We start from the raw sequence: 26066 nt of genomic DNA, 5'->3' as shown, positions 1-26066 counted from the left end.
TTTTGTTTTTGTGTACATCGATGGGCACAGTGAAAATTACTTATGGAAATCCTACAGTGAATGGTAGCAGTTTATCTGAACAGAAAATGGTCACCCAGTCACCAGGAGCTGTTGTGATCCTTCACTATTGTTAACATTGAAATACCCTTACTCCTTCCCTTCATCAAAGCCTACATCACATTTCTTTTGAAAAAAAAAAGAAAAAAAAAACTTATTATATACAAACATCTAAAAAATTGATGCCTCAGAAGATAAAGTACATTTATAACAAAATCTATATAACTAATCTAACCATGCCTAGTTGTGACCATTAGAAAGGTATCCTAGTTACCTTTAGGTTAATAATTTTTGCATCTTCACATTACAGTAAACAGAACTGATGTCAAATAACAGTAAGGCTATGATACTTTGAATTATATAAAGAAGTTCCTTACTCTTCGAAAACGACGTTAAGAATGGTGTTAGATACCGTTGGTGCTGGGGGGTTCTTGAAACCGGAAAAAAGTTCTATGTTTACCCTGAATTTATTTCTTGCTAGTTGCTGAAGAACGACGTCAATACCTGATGTCTTTCTACTTATGCGTACATGAACTGTCCCTTCAAATGAGTTTTTATCAATCTCTTGGTTATTGATCTCTGTCAAAAGGTTTTGTTTGCTTAACAGACTAGCAGCATTTACCTGTAAATTCATTCGTACATTGCTTTTATATTCTGGTAAATGTTTAAGCTGTGCCAGTAAATTTAAACAAGACTTTAAGTTTGAGTCTGTTATGAAGATGTTCTTTACGCTTATTTCGTGGATACCGATAAGTCTGAATAAATCATCTGTGACTGTTCCATCGTAACTGATGGCAATATTGACGCTTGGTTTATCGTCATTTCTACATTGTGGAGACAAAGCTCTCAGGATATGGACGCACAAAGTTATGTTTGAATCATCTATTGTGATGTCTCTTATATGGAAGCTTCTAATACTGAAATCTTTTTTTCTTATTTCTATTATCAGCCTGCTAATGGCAGTTATGTCCTTGTCGATATCCAAGTGCATTTCAACATTACCTGATGTCGTGAAGGTCCTTGTTATGCCTTCTAACATTGCTGTGTAAGTATTGAAATTGTGTTCTGTCACCAGAAATTGCTTAACTATGAACTGATTAAGACTTATTAAGTCAAGTAAGTCATTATTTCCTTTCAAGTCCTCATAAATTTTAATATCTATGCAAGTTTTATTTGCATGATCTAGGAGTGCTGGCATTTTCTTAAAGGTCTCGACATATTCGTTAAGGCTCGGGTCGTCTATTTTAATATCCCTGACTTTAAATACACTGATTTGAAAGTGGTTTTTCTTGATAAGAGTCATTAGAGGAATGAGATTCCGCAAATCTTCATCAATACGTAAGACGATTTCTAGATTTCTTTTGTCTCTCAAAGACTTGGTCATCTTTTCCAGTTGGGTCATATACTTTTCAAAATTATTTTCATTTACCAGGAGTTCCTTCACTTTGAAATGATGACATGCGAATAGTTCCAGGAGCTCATCCCCACCAGTTAGATCACCAGTGATCCCAATTTTAGCACTACACTGATTAGCTTGTGGTGACAACTCTGGAAGCAACTTTAGTGTTCTTACATATTCGACAACATTTGAATCAAGAACCTCAAGATTACATAATTTTATTTTCCTGACTTTAAAATTACGTTTTCTCACTTCACTTAGTAAGTTACTGATCTTATTCAAGTCTTCATCAGCAATGATATGAACTTCTATCTCATTTTCATCTTTCAGAGATGATGACAGTTGCTTTAACATGTAAGTGTACTCCATGTAATTTTTTTCAGTTATAAGCAGCTTCTTAATTTTCATTTGAAAGGAATTAATTAAAGAGAATAAATCATGAGCTCCCACTAGCTCTCCCTTAATATTGATGTCTATCTTGACTGTGCTGGCATCCTTGAGAGGTGTCTTCAAGGCTTTCAAGAGAGCAATGTAAGCAGATACTGATGAATCTGTTATTTGAATGTTTCCGATGAAAACTTTATTTTGTTTGCTAATGAAGGCAGCAGTATGTTTATCACACTTGACGGAATTAAGTATTCTGATCCACGAATCTCGACTTGTCATGCCAGTCGACTGAAGAAGCTCTAAGGCTTCTAATTTCACATCCTCGCCAATTTGAGCCTTTTCAGAAGAAAACATACCAAACAAACAAAAGAGCATATTCTGAAATTTTCCTAATTCGTACTGAGAAGAACCATGAATATCATCCAACAGATTTCGAATAACCTGTGTTCTGAAGCCTAAAAGTGGTTGTAGCATCGACTTAACAGCTGTTCTAAAACCTCCTCTTTTACTTATTTGTCTATTTGTTATCTCATCTTTTACTGTCCTTATAATGGTATGACTCACTTTTGGTGAAACTTTTTTTTCAATGAGGCATGCGGTGACTGCTTCCATTATATCATCTATTTCATACAGATGATCATCACCAGTTATTTCTAGGAAAATGTATAATGCTGCGAGAAAATCTTGGAGTCCTTTATGGGGAAATGAGTATATTACATCTTCACTGGGAACCCGTCTTAGGAATGCGCTAATCATCTCTTCAATGGGAACTTGTATGTTTATGCAAACCTCCTTCAGTCTTTCATAGGCTTGCTGTGGTAGGTTGATATGATCATTCATTAGTCCCCTGAGGGATTCCTTGCTTAAACTATACAAGAATAAGTCAACCTTTCTACTCAACAGAGATTCATCAGCTGGTGTGCTATCCTGCAGCCTTTTTTTCAGTTTCGTTTTATACAGTCTAAATATTTCACTATACAATTCAGGGGCAGTGTTAATTTTAAGAACATTCATGTGGTCAAAAGCCCATAGTATACTTAACAGAGAGAGGTTATATGGCAACCTCCACAAATCTGCTAGAATATGTTCTGTTCTTTTCAAGTATTCCAATAAGCCTTGTAAGTCTTGTGTATGCTGATATTTCTTAGTGATCTGAACATAATATCCAGTGATAAATTCATCCCTTCTATCCAGAGGAATTCCCAAAAGCTGGATGTGCTTCAATTGGTTGGAACTCACCCTCTGCTTCAGGAAGTTCAACTTTTCAGGTCTTGTTGTGATCAACAATGTTATTCCAAAATGTATTCTAAAGTCAAGAATTTCCTTCAACAAATTGTCTGAAGACATATTTAGTTCATCTAGACCATCTAGTATGACCAAGACCCTCTGGGCAAGTACCACATTTTTTAAATCACCAGGCTTGAATATCTTGGATATCCTTGGCATAAGGTGGTATAGTAAATCCTCGAATGACTTTATGGCTGAGTTTCTGCATTCAGATTTTAGTAAAATGTCATATGTGTCTAGGTATTTCATGTTACTTTCCCTCACTCTCCAATCATGTACAATCTTTTTTGTCAACGTAGTTTTGCCAACTCCAGCTTCCCCATCTATGACAATAATCTCATTTGTTTTCCTTGAACTCTTATCGCACAAAACGTCCTTATAAGAGACAGCAGCCTCCTCTCCAGATGATAGCCCTTCTATAAGTTTCATCTCTGTATAAACCTCACATAAAGGGAGTTTCAGCTCGACTAAATGGTTTACAGTACTTATTTCATTTTCGAAAGCCATGTCATATTGTTTGAGCATTTCCTTTACGCCTTCGTCATTGACCAGTTCTGATTGAGCTTCGAAGAATAGTTCTTTCTTGTATTCCTCAAATGTCTTTGCTTCGAATTCGCCATAAAGGTATTTTAAGATTTCACGTTCTACATCAACAATTTCACGGTCAATTATTTCTTGGTCAAGACTGTATATCTGTCCACTAAATCTCAGAATCCTAGTCAAGACATCTTTAGTCTCCTGTGCCTCCTCAAAGAGCTCTTCGTTCGTGTAGGACAATTTTTCACCATGAGCAAGATCATTCCTTTTATTTTTTGCTATGGTTATAAGAGATTCTATGCCTGCTATATCAATTTGTTGTGCTTTCCAGCTTTCTTCATCCTTGGCCAGGCCATGACTCCCATTGCGAAGACACTTGTACAAAAGTGTAATATCAAATGTCTCTCCTTCGCAATCATTCTGGATTCTTCCCCTCTGAGGTGCAGAGAGACCCTTTTTAAAGTTCAAAATACCTTCAGCATTGTAGTAATCTAGCAATGTCGAGTATTTGGATCTACCAGGAGAACCCTTCTGAAACACAAAAAGGAAGACTTTAGTTGTCACGTTCCTATGAATACAACTTAGACGTGTCAGGTTCTTTTCTTCGGTGCCGTACACTTGTGATTGCATTGGGGATGCTATGATGGAGAACTTGGGGTCCAGAATCTGAAAATAGAAAAAAAGAAGCTGCAGGATAACTGGATATTACTTTGCAAAGGTTTAGATATAAATTTTTATCATAGGGCTGCAACTAAACCAAAAGTCAGATATTATGTTAATTCTAAGTACACACACAACACACATGGAAACATGCAATAGTAATACCAATAGCTAAAACAGGAAAAGATTCCATTAACCCAAACAATTATAGACCGATTTTGACTAGTTGTGTTTGCAAATTACTGGAAAAATTGTAAATTATAAATTAAATTGGTGTTTATAGCATAACAATATTTCATCAAACATAATTTGGCTCCAATCAGAGCTATCTGCCTTGAATTTAGTTCCTCATTTGGAAAATTATATACGTAGATGTTTTGAATGAAAGCAAATACCAGTAGTCATTTTTTTGACATTCAGCAGGCATACAATACTACCTCGAGGCATTCAATACTAAAATCCTTACATGATCCTGGTTTTCAAGGGTACCTCCTTTGTTTTATTAGAAATTTAATTAGTGGAAGAACATTCCAAATTCGTATAAAGAATGTTTATTCCGAAACTCACAACCTAGACTGTGGTGTCCCCAGGGGTATTGCTTCAAATGGCACTTGATGACATAGTTGCTCAAATGCCCCGAAGAGTGCAAAGCCGCTTTACGTAGACGCTTTGCAATGTAATACTCGTCAAACAGTCTTCATCACCTACCGCGTATTTTAAACAACTCCATTCGAAAAATATAAGTTTGGACTGCATCTGTTGGTTTCAAACTTTCTGCAGGAAAACAAATCAAGCAGTGATGTTTTATAAGAATGTTAGATTGAAGAAAAACAAGAAATAAACCTCACATAAGGTGACACTCAAATCTAATTCGAAAATTAGGTAAAATATTTGGGACTAATATTCAATACACACCTCAATTAGAAACCTCATGTATCCTACATCAAATCCAAATGTAATAATGCTCTAAACCTAATGAAAAAGTTGTCAACTTTATTGATAATCTATAAAGCATTAATGTTATCGAGACTAGATTATGGTAGCCCAATATATGGATCAGAATTTGAAGCTACTTTAAAGTCTTTAGATTAATTACAGACTGGAAGCCTAAGACTTTGTAGTGGAGTCTTTAGATCTTGTTGAATGAATGCTCCACTTTTTAGCACCTTAAGAAATAGACATCTGTTTGAAGCTCGAAGTGAGGATGGCAAGTTCATTCTTGCCAAGATTCTCGGGTAAGATGTGTTATACACTGTTAGTGGTATTTTTATGTTTATTTCAGAAGCAGGTCTTCTGAAAGCTTTTTAAATTTTATAAGAACATCTTTGCATTTTATGGTTTTAAATGGAATGCCCTTTTATTCTTTATAACGAACAATATCAGCGTCAAAAACCTTCGAGGTCATGATGCCAGAAAACTCCAAATCAATCTGAGTGCTATGTGAAAGTGGGGAACCATCCTTGTCCCTACATCGAGATTTTGCAACCATTTGCATTAAAGATCCTATCCCCCAATTCTCTAAACAAGAAGCTCTTCAACCATGCTGATACATTTATGAACAATTGTGAACCACCATTTCCAATAAGAGCAAATAGGCTAGGCTATTACAATCTACGAACACCAGAATGAACATTATTCAACTATATCTTTCTCCTCCACCTTGGACCTTAAGGAAAACAAAAATGCGCACTTATCTTTATAATTTTTTAAAGAAAAATAGCTATGCTCCCAGTCACCTTAAACAACATCCCTTGGAACATGTTCAAAGGAAAGTAATTTATTATGCTATTGATACTGATGGTTCTAATTCTTCAATGGGTGCTGACTGCGTTGGACTGTCCCCAGACAAAATGAGTAACCTCTGATTACCCAGTGAAGCATCAGTATTTACATCTAAACTATCAGTCGCTATATTAGCAATGGAGAAAATAAAAATAACTGAAGATAAGGAGAAACATAAGTTTGTGATTTATACTGATCCAAGAAGTGTCATAGAACCTTAATTGGTTTCACTCATAAGAATAAATTGGTTTATAAAATTAAAGACCTCGTTGACATGTTCTATTTCGATGGAGATTTATAGAAATAAGTAGGATTCCTGTCCATGTTGGGGTTTTGTGTAATGAAAAGGTGGATGGTGCATCCAAATCCTCAATTGATTTGCCAAATCAAGCTTTTAAGCTACTTTTGAAAGATTATGTAACCCACTTATACATGATATAGCTTAAAAATGGCAAATTTGATGATAAGTTAAAAAATAATAAAGCCAAATGTTTCTCTATTTGGAATCTTCATTACGAAAAGAAAGGAGAATTGAAATGATTTTAGCAAGATTGCGTATAGGTCACACAAAATTGACACAAGTATTTGATTCGCACACCTCATGAATCCGTTTAATCTTTTAAAGGCCAAACATGGATGGCAGAGGCAAGGGACAGCGATATTGCCCTATCAAGCAGGACACTACCATAGAGACTGACCATATACAGTATATATATATAATCAGCGCCCGAGACCCCTCTCCACCCAAGCTAAGACCAAGGAGGGCCTGGCAATGGCTCCTGATGACTCAGTAGATAGACTTATAGGCTACTCCAAACTCCCCCATCTTTAGTCCACAATGATGAAGAGGTTAAAGGAATTATCAAGCTTGAGCGGGACTCGAACCCCAGTGATTGTAAAGTTTCCAAAAGAGAGATCACTTTATGTTTTGATGAGAAAAGTTTTATTGGCCTTTTTATCGAAATCTGAGAATTTTTGTTATTAATATTTTTCAAACATAAGTTTTATAGATGAGATTTAAATTTCTATCTATTGTCACAGATTCTACCTCATAATTCATTTTTTTAATTCATATTTACTATATAATTAATTTTATGTATGTTGTACCATTAGTATGAATAATATTTCATCACCTTTTGATTATAATAATTAACCTGACATTAGTTTGAAATTCGTGGGAGAAGAGAGAGTGAAAACGTGTATTGGGTGAGAGAACTCATATCCGGTTGAGAACCCGACTGATAAGAATTTCTTCTTACCGAAATCACCAACTGTTTATCTTTCTTATTTGAATTTTTTTTTTTATCTTTTGTTATGAAATACACATTTACAATCTTACATTTTATAACATATACATTATAGTATATTTACATAAATATCTTTTTTATTTTACATAGTGTATTTACAGTTGAAATTTTTATTATTTATCTAAATATGTTTTTCTTATTATATCCTAAACTGGTACCACTTTTAGGTATATTCAAAACTTCCATATCTGAACTATCCTCGATTTTGTTAACAATTAATATAATTAAAACAATTTGTTATCTATACTGATTCAGGAAGTGCCATGGAGGCCTTAAAAAGTTGTGCTCATTGGAAATTATATTTTTTAATATATTTTATAATTCAAATTTCACTCCGGAATTTAGTTGAGCTTGACCCATTAAGCTGGTAAAACTCCTTTTAATAATCTTATTGTTTCTTACATGGATGAAACCATCTTAATGACTTTAACAAAATCATATACAGTCTCCGACAGCAGAAGATAACTTATCTTATTAAACATAAAGATTAGGATCCAGTCAAAGCAACACCCTTTTTTCAACACACATTTATGAAAAAAATTGCATCTGTATTCATCCTTTATTCATTTGTTCTTCTTGAATCATGAAGTGTTTGTGTTTGAGAGAGTGTTTAGTGATATAGCTTGCTTTAACAGCCATGAAAATACTCAACAATAACAGTAACAAAATAGGCAATTGAATTATACACATCTTGGCATTAGATTCATGCAAATCTGATGAAAATTGGCCACGAAATAGTAAAAAGACGTTTTTTACCTTTTCGTTACCTTGACCTTAACCTTTGAGGTAATCCCTCCCAAAATCTAAACAAATTGTCCTTGAATCATGGTCAATCATCTCGCCAAATTTCATGAGATTTGGTCAAAGAGTTTTGAGTTATGCGAATCACAAACGCACAGACAGACATACAAATATATGCCTATCAAAATATAACCTTCGCAACGAAGTTGGCGAAGGTAATTATCACAATAGCTACAATAAACAATAACACCAATAATAATAGAAATGATAATAGTAATAAGGCTCAGAACCATTTATTACAAAAAAAAAAAGGCAGGTTTTTATTTGCGAATTGCAGAACATCTCAAGACCAAATGGCAGGATTTTATAAAACTTGGCAGATGTGTTCACCACTAGACCTAAAGATGAATAAAACAGATGAATCATCAGATCAGAATGAGAATGAGTAACACGATAACACAACTTAACACTAAATGGGGACACCGCTCAAAATGTTACATAAACCAGGAATTCCAAAAGGGTTAATCAAATTAGGTTAAGCTATTCTTGAGATTTACTGTTAAAAACATACGCAGCCATTGCATTACCTTCTTCGTTGGCAGGATGAAAGCGTAACTTTGCGTATCCCAAAAATGAATTAAGTTTCTTTCCCAGCGGACCACCTTGCACCCTTATCTGTTGAAGAATGTCACTGAACACTGAATTACGAACAAGTTAGGAAATGGACGTCATCTAATATCTCTCTCTCTCTCTCTCTCACTCTCTCTCTCTCTCTCTCTCTCTCTCTCTCTCTCTCTCTCTCTCTCTCTCTCTCTCTCTCTCTCTCTCTTCAAGTCAGGAAGTGGGTAATCCCTCTCTCACTCTCTCTCTCAAGTTCTATATTTGCGGCTGAATGACTACTACTATACTAATGGAGTTTCTCCTATTTTTAGACTACACTAATTGAGAGAGAGAGAGAGAGAGAGAGAGAGAGAGAGAGAGAGAGAGAGAGAGAGAGAGAGAGAGAGAGAGAGAGAGAGAGAGAGAGAGAGATGGTGCTGCTGGCGGAAATGTGTGATGTGAGTGAGACAGAATGATGATAAAAAGAAAATGAAGAAACTCTTTAAAGGAGAGGCGGTGTATGATATCCGGCTGTGGGATTTTTTTTTATAAACAACAACAAAAGTATGCTTGAAAATTTAGTTGAGAGAGAGAGTATGACACCATTTCACTGTTGTTATATTCCTTATCCAGTTTATGCTACTGATAATTTTCTTATTGTAAAAAATAAACATAGCTGAAAGTCTGCGATAGCAACAAATTGTTTCTTTTAAAATTAATGAAATACATTCCACAGTAATAAAAGTGAGTAGAAAATAAAGAAAATCATTTCTAGTTCATTCATTCATGAAAAATGTCATTAATGCCTTTCATTTACAAGGATAGTTTTAAAGCCGTACGAAATGTTTTACATAACTAAGAATATAAATCGATCAAATGGTGATAATAAATGAGTTATTGAAAAGCAAAATGAACATTTTGAAAAGTACACAGATAGATATCATTAGTTATCTTTCATATATTCAGTTGTAATTTTGCAACGAAGACTAGCCTTTAACGCATTGAAAGTCCGCAAAGTAATGTTCTTGTCTCTTAATTTGAATAATCAGTAAAACGTTTTTGTAATGATAGACTTTGAATAATTCAAGGACGAAGAAAACAAATACCCCAAGTCAATCGAAGACTATAGGAGTGCCAGTATTCTCATACTGGCACACTGGCACTCGTGCTGAAATTTTGGGCCTCGCATTCCAGGGGTGGACCGGCATTCTGTCCGGTTTGCCTGCCACTGTGATTTAAGTGGGGATGGTTGTTTTGTTTTCATTGTGAAGGAGCTCAGTCGCCGAATTCACGAGTGTTCACAATGTAGACTAGAACAAATCATCACTGGAACAGCAAATAACAAACGCGTAACCTTTGATGCAGCCAGGAAAAAGTTTATGGGTAATAATAATGTCCAATCCACGCTATTCGACTTCCAATACATGCTATTTCAAGTAGGGTGCAAATATTAGGGAATATAGATGGTAGCAATTTACACTTCAACTTCCATCTTTTCAGCTCCTGTGGGGTAGTTTTGGTGAAAGGAGATCATCCTTATAAAGTTCAGTAGCAGGCATTAAACCCATATATATGTTATCATTGCACTGGACTAACGGTACAAACCAAGGAGGTTTGATGCAGTTTGGGAGGGGGGGGGGCGATCTTTCTTCTAATTCTATGATGATATAATCAAGAAAAGGAATTGCTGAATTGTGCAAGTAATATTTCTTCACTGATGAAGAGTCAGCATTGGCTAGTGCTGCTATCTTCCTGCTGGTCTTCATTTGCTTAGAAACACTTCAGCTTTTGAAGCCATATTCACAGATAATGTGAAGATTCCATCAAAATTATTAGCAATGTTCTCTCTCATAGGTGATGCTAAAAAAACCTTTATTTCATCAGGCTTGCTAAAGGTTTGTATAATATCCAGGTACGAACTTTGTAACTTGACGGTGATACTGTGACGATGCCGAGAGAGGAGTTGTGAACTCAAAGGCAGATTGGAAACGACTGAGTTATATATTAAGGAACACTCTTCTTTATATACAAAACCTCAAGGCAACAGGCCATAACATGTTCGAGAGACAGACAATGTTCAGAGCAAAACAGCAGACATGAATTTTCATGTTCGTTTGAGTGCGAGGGAAGAGCGAAGATACAAGCATATTATATACAAAAGGAATTATGTACAATTGTGTGACACACGGTTGGTACATGGCTCCCCCTCTAAAAATGACATACTGAACATGTTAAATAGGTGCCCTGAATCTGGAGAGGTAGTAGTAAAAACTGCGCCGATTAGCGACAGTGAGTGGCTGTAGAAGTCGTTGGTTTGGGTGCGAGCGAGTGGTGGATGATGGGTGGCTGTTGCCGCTCCGGCTCGTCACGGGGTAGGCGAGTGTGTCCTACGGCATTCATAGGCGTGTGTGTCCTATGGCATTCATAGGCGTGTCCTACAGCATTCATAGGCGAGTGTGTCCTACGGCATTCATAGGCGTGTGTGTCCTACGGTATTCATAGGCGTGTACTACGGCATTCATAGGCCTACGGCGTTCATAGGCGTGTATGTCCTACGGCATTCATAGGCGTGTATGTCCTACAGCATTCAAGTCAGCTTCGGTTGAAGTTGAATAGGTGTCCTCTTCGTCACGAGAGGAAGCGTTGATGGAGGTTTTGAAGGTCATGAAGTGGCTGTCCATAAGGGCACGGAGCAGGTTCACCTCACGATGAGAGCTGTCTGCGGCAGGTTGCAGGCGAGTGATACTGGTCATTTTCCCGAGGGTGAGCGAAGCCCTTTGGTCTCCCAACGGTTGTTGAGAGAGCTGAAAAGGCGTTGCTATACGGGCGGCTGGCGACGGCGAGTACTGCTGCAGAAGGTATGCGTTGACAGCGTCATAGTAACGGTGAGAGGTGGAGGGTGGGGGAGGCGGGAGGAGCGAGTCACTCCGGGGTCACCAATGTGACGGTACCGAGTAAGGGTGTGGACTCAAAGGCAGGATGTAATAGACTGAGTTATATATTAAGGAACACTCTTCTTTATATACAAAACCTCAAGGCAACAGGCCATAACATGTTCGAGAGACAGACAATGTTCAGAGCAAAACAGCAGACATGAATTTTCATGTTCGTTTGAGTGCGAGGGAAGAGCGAAGATACAAGCATATTATATACAAAAGGAATTATGTACAATTGTGTGACACACGGTTGGTACAATACCTTCAAGGCAAGAAAGCAATTGGTAGGTCAAGATTATGGTTAGAGAACGATAGATAATTGGCATGTTAGTGATCATGCTCCAATTATTATAAACACCATCAATAACCCATCCTCACAGAGATCGCCACAATGGAACCTTAACAAGGCAGATTGGAATAGATTTCAGGAGCTGAGTAAAATTGAAAGGAGTGCAGAACAATTTGAAAGTCTCGATGATGCAATAGACTTACTGAAAAGAACTCTTCATACGGCAAGAGGCAATTCAATTCCCAAAACCACAGGGTTATTCAAACGATGGCAAGTTCCGTGATGATCTTCAGAACTAACTGCCCTGCACAGAGCCTCATGAAAGTCTTTAACTCGATTGCATAGACACCGTACAGAGGATAATTTAATTGTCTACAAGAAAAGTAGAGCATGGTTCTGCCGTAAAATGAAGGGAGCTAGGCGCCAGTCTTGTATATCTTTTGTTTCCTCAGTTAACAGTAGACACCACCTTCTTCTTTATGGAGGAAAGTAAAAAAGATAGCAAGCAAATTTACCCCCAACCCACCACCAGTGTAATAGGCAAGTGTTCAGTATGTGACTGGAGCAACTGAGATTAGGAATGCCTTTGCCAATCGTTTCTCCAATGTATCATGCTAGTGTGAAGGAGCTCCTAGTCACCAATATAGAAGCATTGAAGAATGGAAAATGCTAAATTTTGAAAAAGAAAAGGAGGAATTTTATAATGATTCTTTTACTGAAAGGGAATTTGATTCCGCACTTGCTGCTTCTAATGATACAGCCCTTGAACCCTATTGAATTCCATATGCAATAATTAAACATGTACCTGTTAATACTAAGTTTTTTTTATTTTAAGCATTATTAACCGAATATGGCATGATCATAGTCATCCAAGTGTTTGGGTACAAACACTTTTTAAAGCTTGTTAAGGATACGCATTTAGCAGCAAACTATCGACCAATTACATCAATAGCTTGTTTATATAAAATCATGGAGAAGATCGTCAATGCAAGACTGATGTGGTATATGGAGAAGAAAGGCATTTTGTAACTTATCCAGTTTGGATTTATGAAATGCACTAACGATTGGTGTGTTGTTACGACTCAAGTCCTCTATTTGTGAACCTTTGCTTCCAAACAGCACCATGCAAGTCTATTTTACTTTAAAAAGACATATGATCCTGCAAGGGGATATGGTATATTTGAAGACATTTATAATCAGAGATTGAGAGGAGAGCTACCATTCTTCGTTCAATCATTTGTTCAACGTAGATTTTTTTAGTTAGAGTGGGTGAAACTCAGTGAGAGAGGAAATGTCAAGAAGAAGGAATTCCCTAGGGTAGTGTGCTATGTGTAACTCCATTTGCATTAGCCATAAATGGGATATCTTCTGTCATTCTCCAAGACATTCTATTAACACTGTTTGTAGATGATCTCTCCATATCATTAGCATTTTCCAAGATATTCTCTCAATACTGTTTGTAGATGATCTCTCCATATCATTAGCTGGAGCTAGAATGGCAATGGTTGAGAAAAAAACTGCAACCCTTAATTGACAAAATTACTCATTGGGCTGATATGAATGGGTTTAAGCTTTCGATAAGCAAAACTGTTGTTGTCAGTTTCTGTCGTATTCGGGGAGTACATCCCGACCCGGATATGTATATCAAAGGTCAACAGATCTCATATTTCATTGCAGACTGACATGTGTTCCTCACTTGAAAACCTTAAAAGTAAAATATCTTGAGGCACTGAATACGAAGAAGATAGTGCACAAACAGTTGGAAAATTCCATTTTTGTGAAGAAAATATTGAAAATAAGAAAAGTGTACTACAACAAATGTGGATGAAAAGAGAAAAACTAGTGAAAATAAGGAACACACAAAACTAAAAGACACAGAGGCGCCGTTGCAAAGGCAAATCTTCAACTTGGATCTGATATGATCTGATCTTAGAAGATCTCTTCAATTATATTTGATTGTAAACCTCTCTGGTATGTATTTTTTTTTTATATATTTTGATGTTTGTACATGTAATTATTGCAAGTTAAGTATCTAAACATAGGTATAAAAATAATATCCGGGTTTGTAACCTGTGGCATCCTATATCATGGACTCCTTTGTCGTTAACCTTTCGTCTGTTAAAAGCAGGACTTTATCAATCATGCAACCTGTTGGGTAATAATAGAACATTAATTTTACGATAACCACATTCATTTTATGATAACCACACACACACACACACACACACACACACACACACACACACACACACATTACGGTAAAGTTTTACTAATGTATAGAGAAGAGAAGGCTTGTTTTACGTTTTTATATCGTTTCCCCAGTATGTTTTCCCCACCCAAAACCCCGAGTTCCCACTGGGGGTCCCCCATTATCGTAGGATATATATATATATATATATATATATATATATATATATATATATATATATATATATATATATATATATATCTGAAACTATTCATTTGCAACGGGAACGAGTGTCATTTTCGAAGAGAGCGTAATTTTTGCTATGAGAAAAGGTAGTTTTTTCCTATGTTACATTGCCCTGTAATACAGTAAAATAATACCGAAAAATCTTGTACAACACGCATAACAAACTAATTGAACGGCAGTGCGAGAGATTAATATCTAGATCAAGAATAAGAAATTCAATAGACCGTAAGTTCCTGTCCAACAAATTAAGATAAGAATCAGCAGCTGAAGACCAGACAGGAGAACATTACTCAAAACAAGGTAGAATGAAAAATAAATCAAAACACTTCTTCAGAATAGATATCACCGAAAATCTTAAAGACTTTCTCAATAAGCTAATTTTCATGCAATTGAAGAAGAGACAAAGCAAATGTGTTTCTCAAAAGTAAATTTGCGGTTGAGAATCACATCTAAAATTTTAAAAGCCATACAGAGTTAACAAAACATCATCAATGCTGATATCTGGAGCCACTGTCTTCGACCTACTTAGAATCATACTTTGAGTTTTGTTAGGATTCAACTTCATGCCCCATAATATGCACCATGCAATTATTTCAGCAACTCAAGATCTACATTCGGGAGATGGAATTGATGCAAAGAGAGTAGCATCATCTGCATATGCAACGAGCTTGTTTTCTAGGCCAAACCACATGTTATGTGTATATAGTATGAAAAGTAATATGCCAAGAACACTACCCTGATGTACACCAGATATCCCATTCACATACTCGCTATACTTGTTTTCGTTGTTAATTAGTCTAGTTTACAAAAATAATTGTTAGCTAACCTGATTTTGACCCTTTACTAAAGGGGTTCACGTTATCTTGACACCCTAGTCACTTATAATGACATGATGTTTTCATATCTAATATGTGTAAATTGTCGTTCCAACAACTATGGTCATCGACGCCATTATGATCTTCATATTAATAGCTAATCACTTGGTTGTTCAGATTAATTATTGCTCTCGACATAAGTTATTTTTCAAGAAGGTATTTATTTGTGCTCTACCTTAATTGACTGTAGCTGCGTCTGCCACACTTACTTCCCTCCACAAACCTGACTTGTATATGCCACAACATTCTTCACGTTCAAATGTTTTAAAGGCCACTCATGAATGGCAGAGCAAGGGAGAATGCCATTTTCCTAGCAAGCAGGAAAATGTCCTAGAGTGACCATATATCATATTATCAGCGCTCAAGCCCCCTCTCACCTAAGCTAGGACCAGGGAGGGCTAGGTAATGGCTGCTGATGACTCAGCAGGCAGACCCCTAGGCTCCCCCCAAACCCCCAATCCTTAGTTCACAAGGAAGGTAATGTTGCAGAAACTAAATGAACTAACGAGTTTGAGCGGGATTGGAATCCCCGTCTGGTAATCACCATGCAGAGACGTTAAGGCCACAGCAACTCTAAAAGAAAAATCTAAAATAAAACATGATCAGTAAATACTGTAAAAGTCAGTTGAAATACTTCGAAATACCAATACATGTGATGTACGATGGAAATTTAAAACTCAACCGGTCTTGCAAAGAATCCGCTCAGCGCATATATGATCATTATTTATAAGTTTTCCATGTCATTGGTTGTATCGAAGCCATATGCGAGTGTCTATCTTTTGCTTTTCAAATATTACATGGGGTAAGATGTGCACTTAAACATAATGAGGGAAACCTTATGAGGACAAAGGCTAATCCCTTGTGAAAAGTTTTTTTTTCCGACTTTTTCCATGTTTTTCATTTTCGCTAAAATATTTTATCCTCGGCTTTTCGTTGCTCTTCGAACTTTGTTTAAACTTCTGTTCTTGATAAAAGATGAAATAAGTTTTATTGGAACTTTTTAAGAAATTTACGTTATGTTACTTTTCATTTTAGCTTGGTAAATTGTCCAATCAAACTTTTCGTACCAAAAAAGGTTAACCAAAAGTCCAAAGAAACAAAGATCCTAGTGATTGTGTTTGATATCTCTCCTAAAACTGCAATATCACCATCATCCTGGTTAACTTTTAGAGGCTTTTCTGCCGTCCCTTATTTGGTCTATCAGAAAGGCGTTTTCCGGATCACTTATGCGAACAATTTAAATCCTTTCTTCTGCGTAGAACTGCTTATTAAAGTAGCATATAGTAATAAAAGATAAGAGGGTCACGATGAGGATGAACCTGTAAAATCAAGTGTTAAGTATGTTGGATATCTTTTTATTGAAATCTCCTGACATTCGTCGTTAATAAAAAGTCTGTTACAGAATAGAGTAAGATGTAGCCGAAAGTAAACTGTAATCTGTTTCATGAAATTCTTCTTTATATCCCGTGCCTATTGTTGTTGTTTTTCGTATTTATGATTGGCTATTTAGAGAGAAGATCATCATCATGAAGTGAATGAGAGGAGCTTATCACGGAAATTTTGCTGTCTACGGTCTTTACCACGATTCCCCCTCTGATGTTTAGTTCACCATTGTAAATCTTCCAGTTTAAAATCTGGCAACTGTGTAAACACTCATATAGCTTCCTTTGCTCTAAAATTTAATGAAGTTGAAAGGTTTCTTATCCATTTTCATGAGGATTATGATATCGATCCAGTAATTTTACTTTGATTGCCTTTTATGGTGTTTTCCTGGTTGAGGTCGTGATTGCTAAGAGGTGACAAGTCTATTACCTGTATGACAAAGATAATCAGCCACCAGAAAAATAGATCCCCCTCCCTCCATCATTAAAAATTCGGGTCTCAAAATATCGACCCTATGGAATTGAGATTAACTCCCTTTATTCATTATCATCAAATTATCAGCGTTTGTAATAAGGAACCAAAATTTTAATATAATTCGGAGATAATAGCTGACATGAATATTACTAATTACTTTATAATGGGCATTTTAGATATATTTCAGAAGCAGGTCCTCTGAAAGCTATTTAACTTTTATAATGACATATTTGCCTATATGGTTGTAATAGGATATTCTTTTAACTTTTATTTATAATAAACGATATCGGCGACAATGACCTTTGATGTTAGAAAACATCAAATTATTCATTCATCAGTTTCATAGCTGTCCACGGTTAGATGATAATACTAAATTACTTTACACAACCATATTTGAAGAAATTTTTCAATCTTTTTTCCGGTTTATCGGGACATTTCCCTCTGACCTTTCTTGTGCTGCAATCAGGATTTTTTTTTGACTAGTTGCAGAACAAATCTATCATCATCCTCATCTTTTTGTTTTTTAAAATCTTTCTGTCCCTTTTTAGTTGTTCTTTCATTGGCCCCATTAATTTGTCATCGAAGTTTGGTCTCCTTGAAACACTTGTTCATCATCATTAGTATCATCCTCCGTGTTTATTCATGTTATAAGAAATATATGCGCAAAATATATCAATAACTGTATCATAATGCATTTACTTGTGATATTAATGCCTTAGATGTTTCCTAAAGGAAACATTGACATATTCTGTGTATTCAAACTTTCACCCACTTTGTTCTGAATAGAAGTTGAAATAAGAAATAATTCATCAATTTATATAAAACCCCTTTTTTTAAAGGTAAATCGTGAGATTGGTGATCCCCTGACTATAGCACACCATTTTGTTAAACACATTGGCAGTTCACATGAGAATTCCTATCAAAACTGGATATGAATTATCAACAGAGAGAATTTCCTTAGGTATCATATAAAGGACACTCATATGATATGTGTTTTTCTTCTAAGAAATTCTGATCGAAGGATTTTACTCCTTAGTCGAAACGATTGTAGCTGTGTCGTAAATACTGGCCTACTCTTTACATATTCTCCTCTGTCCACATACACCTGACAACACTAAGATTAACAGACAATTCTCTTCACCCAAGGGGTTACTGAACCATAATTATCAGTGGTCACTTTCCTCTTGGTAAGGGTAGAAGAGACTTTTAGCTATGGTAAACAGCTCTTCTAGGAGAAAGACACTCCAAAATCAAGCCATTGTTCTCTAGTCTTGGGTAGTGCCATAGCCTCTGTACCATGGTCTTCCACTGTCTTGGGTTAGAGTTCTCTTGCTTAAGGATACACTGGGGCACACTATACTCTTATTTCTCTCCCTCTTGTTTTGTTAGTTTTTATAGTTTATATAGAAGATATTTATTTTAATGTATGTTGTTACTCGTCTTAAAATATTTTATTTTTCCTTGTTTCCTTTCCTCACTAGGCTATTTTCCCCGTTGGAGCCCCTGGGCGTGTAGCGTTCTGCTTTTCCAACTAGGACTGTGACTTAGCAGGTGATAATAATAATAATAATAATAATAATAATAATAATAATAATAATAATAATAATAACTGAAGTCAGAATTATTCCCTTTGCTAAATCGTGGAAATTTATCTTGGTACCGGCCACTCAGCAGATCACTGCTTTTCCATATTTATTAAAAATATGTAATGCAATATTGACATTATACGTAAGTGTGCCTGACACCCAACTAGTGGAAGCCTGTAATTACATGCAACTTATTTTTATTTTTTATAACATATGTCACATCTGGTGTAGGATCTTTAGCAGAATAATTACTTTTCACTACCAACTCTCTCTCTCTCTCTCTCTCTCTCTCTCTCTCTCTCTCTCTCTCTCTCTCTCTCTCTCTCTCTCTCTCTCTCTCTCTCTCTCTACGCACTATTATCAGTCCTTTTCTTTTCAATAAAAGTAATGAGATTACTTCAAGGTTCGCAGTTTTATGAAACCTCCATTATTGAGATCTAGAACTTTGGAAAAAAATTTTTACATTCATCAATATTTCTTCTTCTTTCATACGAACACTATTTTTACAAGTTATTCTAGGAAGTATAGTATTGGCTGTCTACATCGGACTACTGAAACTTATACAAAAACTTTGCTATTATGCAGGTCCTTTTTTCGTTTATTCTGCATATTTATTGCAAAGTTTTGCACTCAGGTCTCAGGTTATAGCACAGTATTACGTAATCAGTAACACCTTGACCCTGCCAGTCACACTAAGAAAGTATTGCGAGGAAGCACATTATGTAAGTCCACTAAGGTCAGCCGTGCAAAAATAACTTTGAGAGGCTTCATCGATGTATTGTGGAGAGGGGAAGACTGTTTTCGCATCAGTCCAAGTTTTTGCTCTTCGCAGATTTCACCTAATAAGCCCTCGACATTGATATCAGTTCGCGCTTGTTTGTGGATTACTGACTCATTGTTTTGCTAAGAGCGCATTTCAGTGTCATCAAGATAAGACAACGTTTCAATTACAAAACTTAAATTTTGTTCCTCTCTGAGGAGCTCAGGATTTGTTTGTTATTCACCAGGAGTACCTGACGACAGCGATGGTGTCGGACTTGGATTCAGTGAAAGAGATAAACATAGACGACATAAAACCGGTTAATAAGAACACCGTTTACACTTATCATGGTATAAAGAAATTAGTTAAACGGAAAACTGAATCGTTTGACCTCGATGATATTATAACCCAAACTGCACCAGATAAAAATCGTAAAATCTGTGAGAAACCAGTTAATAAAAAACGCGTTAGTGTTTCTCATACAAATAACACTGTTGGTCAGAGATCGGTTTCCACAGTGGTTCAAGATGGTCATGTCCTCGGTGATAAACCAAGTTCAAGAACCCCCAAACCCCGAGAAGGTGATTCTCATAACTTATTTCTAGAGTTTTCTTACTGCAGGGAGTGCCACTTATACCGTGCCTTACAGAGCACACTGCATTTGGCACTAAATGTCCTTTGCCGTATCAATAAGGACCCATATTTATCCCTATTTTTTCCTTTAGTTTTTATCCTTTCCTCCTTCCTGTTCCTACTTAGATGTCACTTCTTTAAATTTACCTTGCTTTAATTCTCACCTCCGATTTCAAAATGGATCTTTGAGACAAGTCTTGTGAGTCTATGATTCTGAATCAGAAGTAATTAGATCAGTTTATATCAATAATAGTGCTTCATTTTCTAATCACTACTAGAGAGCTTCCCTTTATAGACCGTATGACTTGAATGTACTGTACGAAGGTGTCTCAGGTGACGGGATGATGCCTCCATCTTTTATTTATACTTTTTTTTTTTTTTTTTTTTTGCCAAGAAACGGTAATTTTCCTTAGAATATTTTCATATTGTAAGAAGATCAACCCTCATTACATTGACAGTCACATTTACCACACACTCCTCTATAAATTCTAACTGGTATTTGCTTTAAACAAATAATGGCCAGCTACTCCTCTTCTAACAATTACATTCATCAACCCACTCAATCATTTAATCTGTGCTAATAAATAATTTGATAAACTATCTTCCCCTCATATTTTTTCTCCCAATTATACTTATTATTATTCTTCTTAGAACCCAAACACATTTCTACCAGACTCTCCATTCTCATTTACTTAAGATACTCTGTATCTGATAATAAAAATTTTTTTTTTGTCTCTTTTGGATTCAAATCTCCTGCATCAACTGATTAAGTTTCAGGCTTCAGATAAAAGCACCAATGCAAACGGTTAGTTCAACTTATATTCCACTCCAGGTCAACAAGGACCAATTCCAACAATGGCGGGCCACCGAATCTCCGCATATACCCCACAATGGAAGCAGTCTGTGTTCATATTCCGGAATACTCATCTCTTAAAAAACATTGCCATTTTTTATTTCTACAAAATACTTAAAGGTAGAAATTTGTCTGCTTCAAAAAATCTTATGGTATTAAGCTTGCATACATAGTCTATTCATGAACTTGAGGTTATATTTTATGTAACATATAACTAAACAAAAAGTTCTCTGAATGAGGAATAATTGTCACATCGGTCGCTGCAAAATATTTAATAAGACGTAGGCACAAAATCAGTACATATGGGCGATAAACAAAATTGCACTGCTGATTTGTTATAGGTTTAAGAAAATGGCACAGAACAAGAAATCTTGCGATTACAGTATTTCATGATACTACTCAGTTAACATTCGTCCATAGTAACAAAATGACTCATGCAAGCATAGCATTCTCACAGGTCAGCAAATTGGTACAAAATGTCGGCTTGAATCTTGGTTCAACATCACTATGTTTAGAGTTACACAGGTCCTCGAATGATACCTTCATCAGGTGGCCTTCCAGACGGCCACTCCTTGATGTGACACTGATTGTGAAGAAGGGGACTCCTATTCTGACTCTCCTCTATGGACGAATACCGCTCTTAAATTTTCTCAACAATCTTGGCTGGCATCCACAAGCAGTTAGATGGGTCTTACACATGGATTTGCTGACCTACATGTAACAGCCTTGACATTTCGGGACCTGCTCGGTGATTATAGTTGAGCTTTGACACTTGAAAATTCATTAGTGAGTGATTAATGTCACAATGCCGTCTCTTCAGGGTTACTGGCATGTCCGATTCAGCTTTTTAGCCTATCAATAACTGCATCAGAGATTGTATATTCTCAGTATTGAAATAGTGTGTAAAAGTAGCACTACTATCCCAGTGCCTGCCTCTGTCTTCCTGATGGTTATTCACAATGTTTTTCATGATACCAAGCATCCTCTCAGACAACCATTTGGAGAGAGGAGGTAATGTTCTGGCACATCCACTAACCAGTGAACATAAAGAATTTGTGTAACATGTGCTGCTCATTGTTATCACTATGCAACACTTTGATGAATCAAAATATACCTAACATGTTTTTTAAGAATGTGCTGATTACATTAAATAAAAAAGGGGATATATGAACTGGTCCACCACCAGGAGGCACTCCCTTCCCTCAAGCTTAGTGAAGTCTGTCTCCAAGGTGTGCAAAGGCCATAGGGTGACTTCCTTGGCCACCAGAGCCTCTTTCATTTGACTTTTGGCAAATTGCTGACAGAGGGCGCAATGAGTCACGTAATCTTTAATGTCTTGTGATATCTTGTTACATTATAGCATGATGTAGGCATGAAGGCAACATTAGTCATACTGGCAAGTATTGATAATTTGTGTGTTGACTTGCCAGTATTGCAGGGTTTATTGACTAAGAGATAATCACCCGATCGCTTCCCTTGAGGATGACTCCATCTTTTCTGGCTGTCAGGCCACCTGACTATAAATGCGTCACTTAGAGGACTGTGTTCGTGGTCTTTGGTGGTCACCTCCTGAAGCTTATACACCTTGTCATAGCCTAAACTGGATCAGGTTTACTTGGGTATCAAGCTCAATCTGTCCTGTTAACACAGAACCCAGCAAACATAAGAGTCTATCAGTCAGTAGAATTGTCTTACCAGGCTGGTACTTGATGCCTATATAATAGTTCTGAAGTACCAACTGAAGATTCTTGAACTTTATCATCTCGATAGGCTTATAACCAGTGTGAATAGTGGATGGCTTACCATATACGTATCTGTGGAACTGATATCACCTATGTACCATTGCCAGCAGTTTGGGTTCAAAATTCTCTTACCTAGACTCTTCAGCAGTGAACTATTTGCTCATGAATATTTATGATTTCCTTTCTGTATTGAGACTGCTCCTAACCCTTTTAATGAGCTGTCCACTTGGATAATGCTCTCTTTCTGCATATCGAAGTATGCTAAAGTAGTGTTGTCATTTATGATCCACTTCACTTTATTGAAGACTTTCTTGTAGAGTCCTGCCAAAGGTGTTCTCGCTATGCAAATTTTAATGAGATGGGCATAGTGAGAATGGCAACCTGTGTGTTGCATTACCGAGAAATTCCTGTAGTTTAGTGATGGTTTAGGTAAACAACTGCTGAATGACAACCACTGTATCAGAGTCTGGCTGTACACCACTTGAGGATGAGATTGATCGGAAGAAAGGAATTTCCAGTTATTTAATCAAGCATTTGTCTGAATTAAAGATCAGTCTGTCTTCCTTGGCCACTTCCATTAGGCTCAAGAGATTACAATTGTGCATCTCTTCGCTTGCATTAGTCACTGCCATGCCACATGCAATGTCTGTACACCCAAGACATCCATTCTCCTCTGGAATACATCTTGCGACACTGCTAAGCCAAATGATAGCCTCAAAATTTATGTCTCCCGAGAGGAGATTTAAGTGTAGCCAATTTAGAGCTCTTCTCATCCAGCTGTACTGAGTAGTAACTGTTGTTTGCATCTATCTTACAAAAGAACTGCACATCCATAAACTGAGTAAGGGTTTTGGGAATGGGCCTTTTAAGTTCTTGCTTTAAGTCTTTTGGGTCGAGATATACTCATGTGCCTCAATTCAACTTCTTTACGAACGACATGCTCGAAACCTGGGTTTACTGTCAAGTGACAAGTACCATTAAAGCCTCTAATGGTGTCAAACTCTGCTACAAACCTCTGTTACAGATTATTTAGTGTCGTCTCCATCTTCGGTGTTGCCTCACAATATATGTTATTGATAATCAGATTTTCATTGGACTTGAGCAGTACCAATTCCATCTCTTTGTAGATAGTCGGCTCAAGAATTTTGGAGCCTTCTGGCTATGCTATGAAGAAAGGCACTTTCAACCACCATGACTGTTTGTACTGACATGCGATGATTACACTGCCATGCTGTTCTATCATCTTGCCATTGTGAGGGCTCAAACCGACTTGTACTTCACCCAATCTCATGCATCCAGTAAAATTAGTTTTCCTGTGAATATGTAATGAAGGAACATAAGAGTTATAGGTTTTGTTCTCTACCCGCATACAGTTTCAGTCTCAGCTTATCCCTAATAGTGAAATCCAGTAGTTTTAGGTTTACGATTATATGCACTTGCATATAATTATGTTGTAATTAGCCTGGTAGAACTTCTTGTCTATGGATGCTTCGTTTCCATCTACCATGCACACCTTGCAGTTATGACTCTAAGCTTTCACTATCTCTTTTGTATACACTACCAAGACCTTTGCTACATCTCCCTTTAAATTGACTGACATTTATGGTCATGATTATTTTTGGACATATCCTTGCTCTCCCACATTAGTCTTTACCACAACAGCTATTGCATTCCATCCCTTTAGAAAGACATACTTCACTTCATTTATGCCGATAACCTTCGCAGTTTGACCAGTTATCCTGTGATTTATACTCTCGTACTGCATGGGCTTGTGTCATCCTATGAATTTCATGGAACACTTGCTGGCGATACACAGAGACATAAATCCAGCAGGTTTCAAATACCTTTGCTAGCATGTAACCATTGTCTTGCACAGGGAGAGATTTCTTTACTTTAGTGTTACCATCATCATCAGCCCTAACTAGTCCACTGCAGGACAAAGGCCTCAGACATGGCCTTCCACCCCCATCTGTTTATGGTGTTTTTATGTTAGTCTATTCCGGAAAATTTTCCTAGCTTGTCAGTCCATCGTCTTCTCTTTCTTCCCCTGCTTCTTTTGCAATTTCTAGGGACCCTTTACGTTATGTTTAATGTTCATCTATTACCTGCGATTTTCATTATATGTTAGAATATCCTCTACTTTAGTTTGTTATAGTATCCATGTTACTTCAGTATGATTTGTACCAAATGTCAGTTGTTCTATCAACTGCTTATCCTTACCAGCAAATTAGCACTTGTTTCTTGGTAAGCCACCAAATCCCCTGATATACCCCAACACTGGGAGCTGTCCGTACTCGTACTGTGACATCAATAACTTTTCTTGTTCTCAACACCCACCCATATATTGAAACTCTCCCAAAATTATCTGTTTGTTGTTTCAATTTGTTCCATTCCTGGACCAAATGCAATTAATGTCATATGTTTTATTCCTGCCATACTTTTACTGAGGCTTACCAAGATGATCCTAGAACAAACACATTTGTACTTTTATCACCAATCTCCCAATTTTCCTGACACTACAAAAGCTTCCTTTCCATTTTTGTTGAATTTCTCTGATAGCAGTCTTGTGTGATAGGGCCGATAAAGTTTGTTTGCTTTTGTGACAACTAATTTATTTACGTTACCTTATAACGTTTAGATTGTTTACGATTAAGAATGGCTATATAAGTTGAGTACTTGCACGTAAGTACTCGGTTCTTAATTTGTATGTTCCCCTGTCTTGATGGACCTGATATTTATTTATATACACACACTTATATACTATATATATACATACATACATTATATATATATATATATATATATATATATATATATATATATATATATATATATATATATATATATATATATATATATATATATATATATATATATATATATATATATATATATATATATATATATATTATAATATATATATATATAGGGAATATGCTGGTGAAGTGCGTTAAATTTTATGAAAAGTGAACATTATTCATCTTCACTTATATGATAGAGAGTACTACTCATAAATATGTATAAACGTAAATGCTTCATATTTATATGTGTGTGTATGTGGATGTTTGTTTGTTGTTTATGTGCATATCACGTAAAAAATAGATAGTAAAATGTTTCCTGTTGAAGGGATTCAATACAAGCACAAAAAATTAAACGTATAGGGCTTTTATCCACGTGAATGGTAGAATGGTCTTGGAAAAATCTAATATAGCTACGGGAAACTTGAAAAACACCATCACGCTATGTTTTTTTTTTTTTTTTTTTTTTTTTTTTTTTTTGTGTGTGTGTGGGGCTTCTCGACCTTGGAAACACCTCAGTACAGAGTAGCGTGCAAAGATATTGAT

At 36.3% G+C, this 26066-nt stretch overlaps 2 protein-coding genes across 10 annotated transcripts in view; one reads left to right on the top strand and one right to left on the bottom strand.

The window, feature by feature from the left end:
* LOC137654562 (uncharacterized) overlaps positions 1–8898 on the bottom strand; it is a 31465-nt gene extending 22567 nt beyond the window's left edge. The window contains exons 1-3 of one of the 3 annotated variants that reach the window (XM_068388300.1): positions 8745–8898; positions 4895–5101; positions 435–4333 (exon numbers count right to left, since the gene is read on the bottom strand). In XM_068388300.1, coding sequence (XP_068244401.1) covers positions 435–4297 — 3863 coding nt within the window. In that variant the 5' untranslated portion in view covers positions 4298–4333; positions 4895–5101; positions 8745–8898. The remainder of the gene's footprint in view (positions 1–434; positions 4334–4894; positions 5102–8744) is intronic. The other 2 variants (XM_068388301.1, XM_068388299.1) reach the window with 2 other exon arrangements.
* The window catches only part of ninaC (STKc_myosinIII_N_like and MYSc_Myo21 domain-containing protein ninaC), a 186670-nt gene that overhangs the window by 133837 nt on the left and 26767 nt on the right, over positions 1–26066 (top strand). The gene's annotated exons all lie outside the window — the stretch shown is intronic.

This window comes from Palaemon carinicauda, chromosome 15 (genome assembly GCF_036898095.1).
Source record: "Palaemon carinicauda isolate YSFRI2023 chromosome 15, ASM3689809v2, whole genome shotgun sequence".
NCBI lineage: Eukaryota > Metazoa > Arthropoda > Malacostraca > Decapoda > Palaemonidae > Palaemon > Palaemon carinicauda.
Note: the sequence above shows the minus strand (reverse complement) of the source record. Positions and strands in the feature narration are given on the sequence as shown.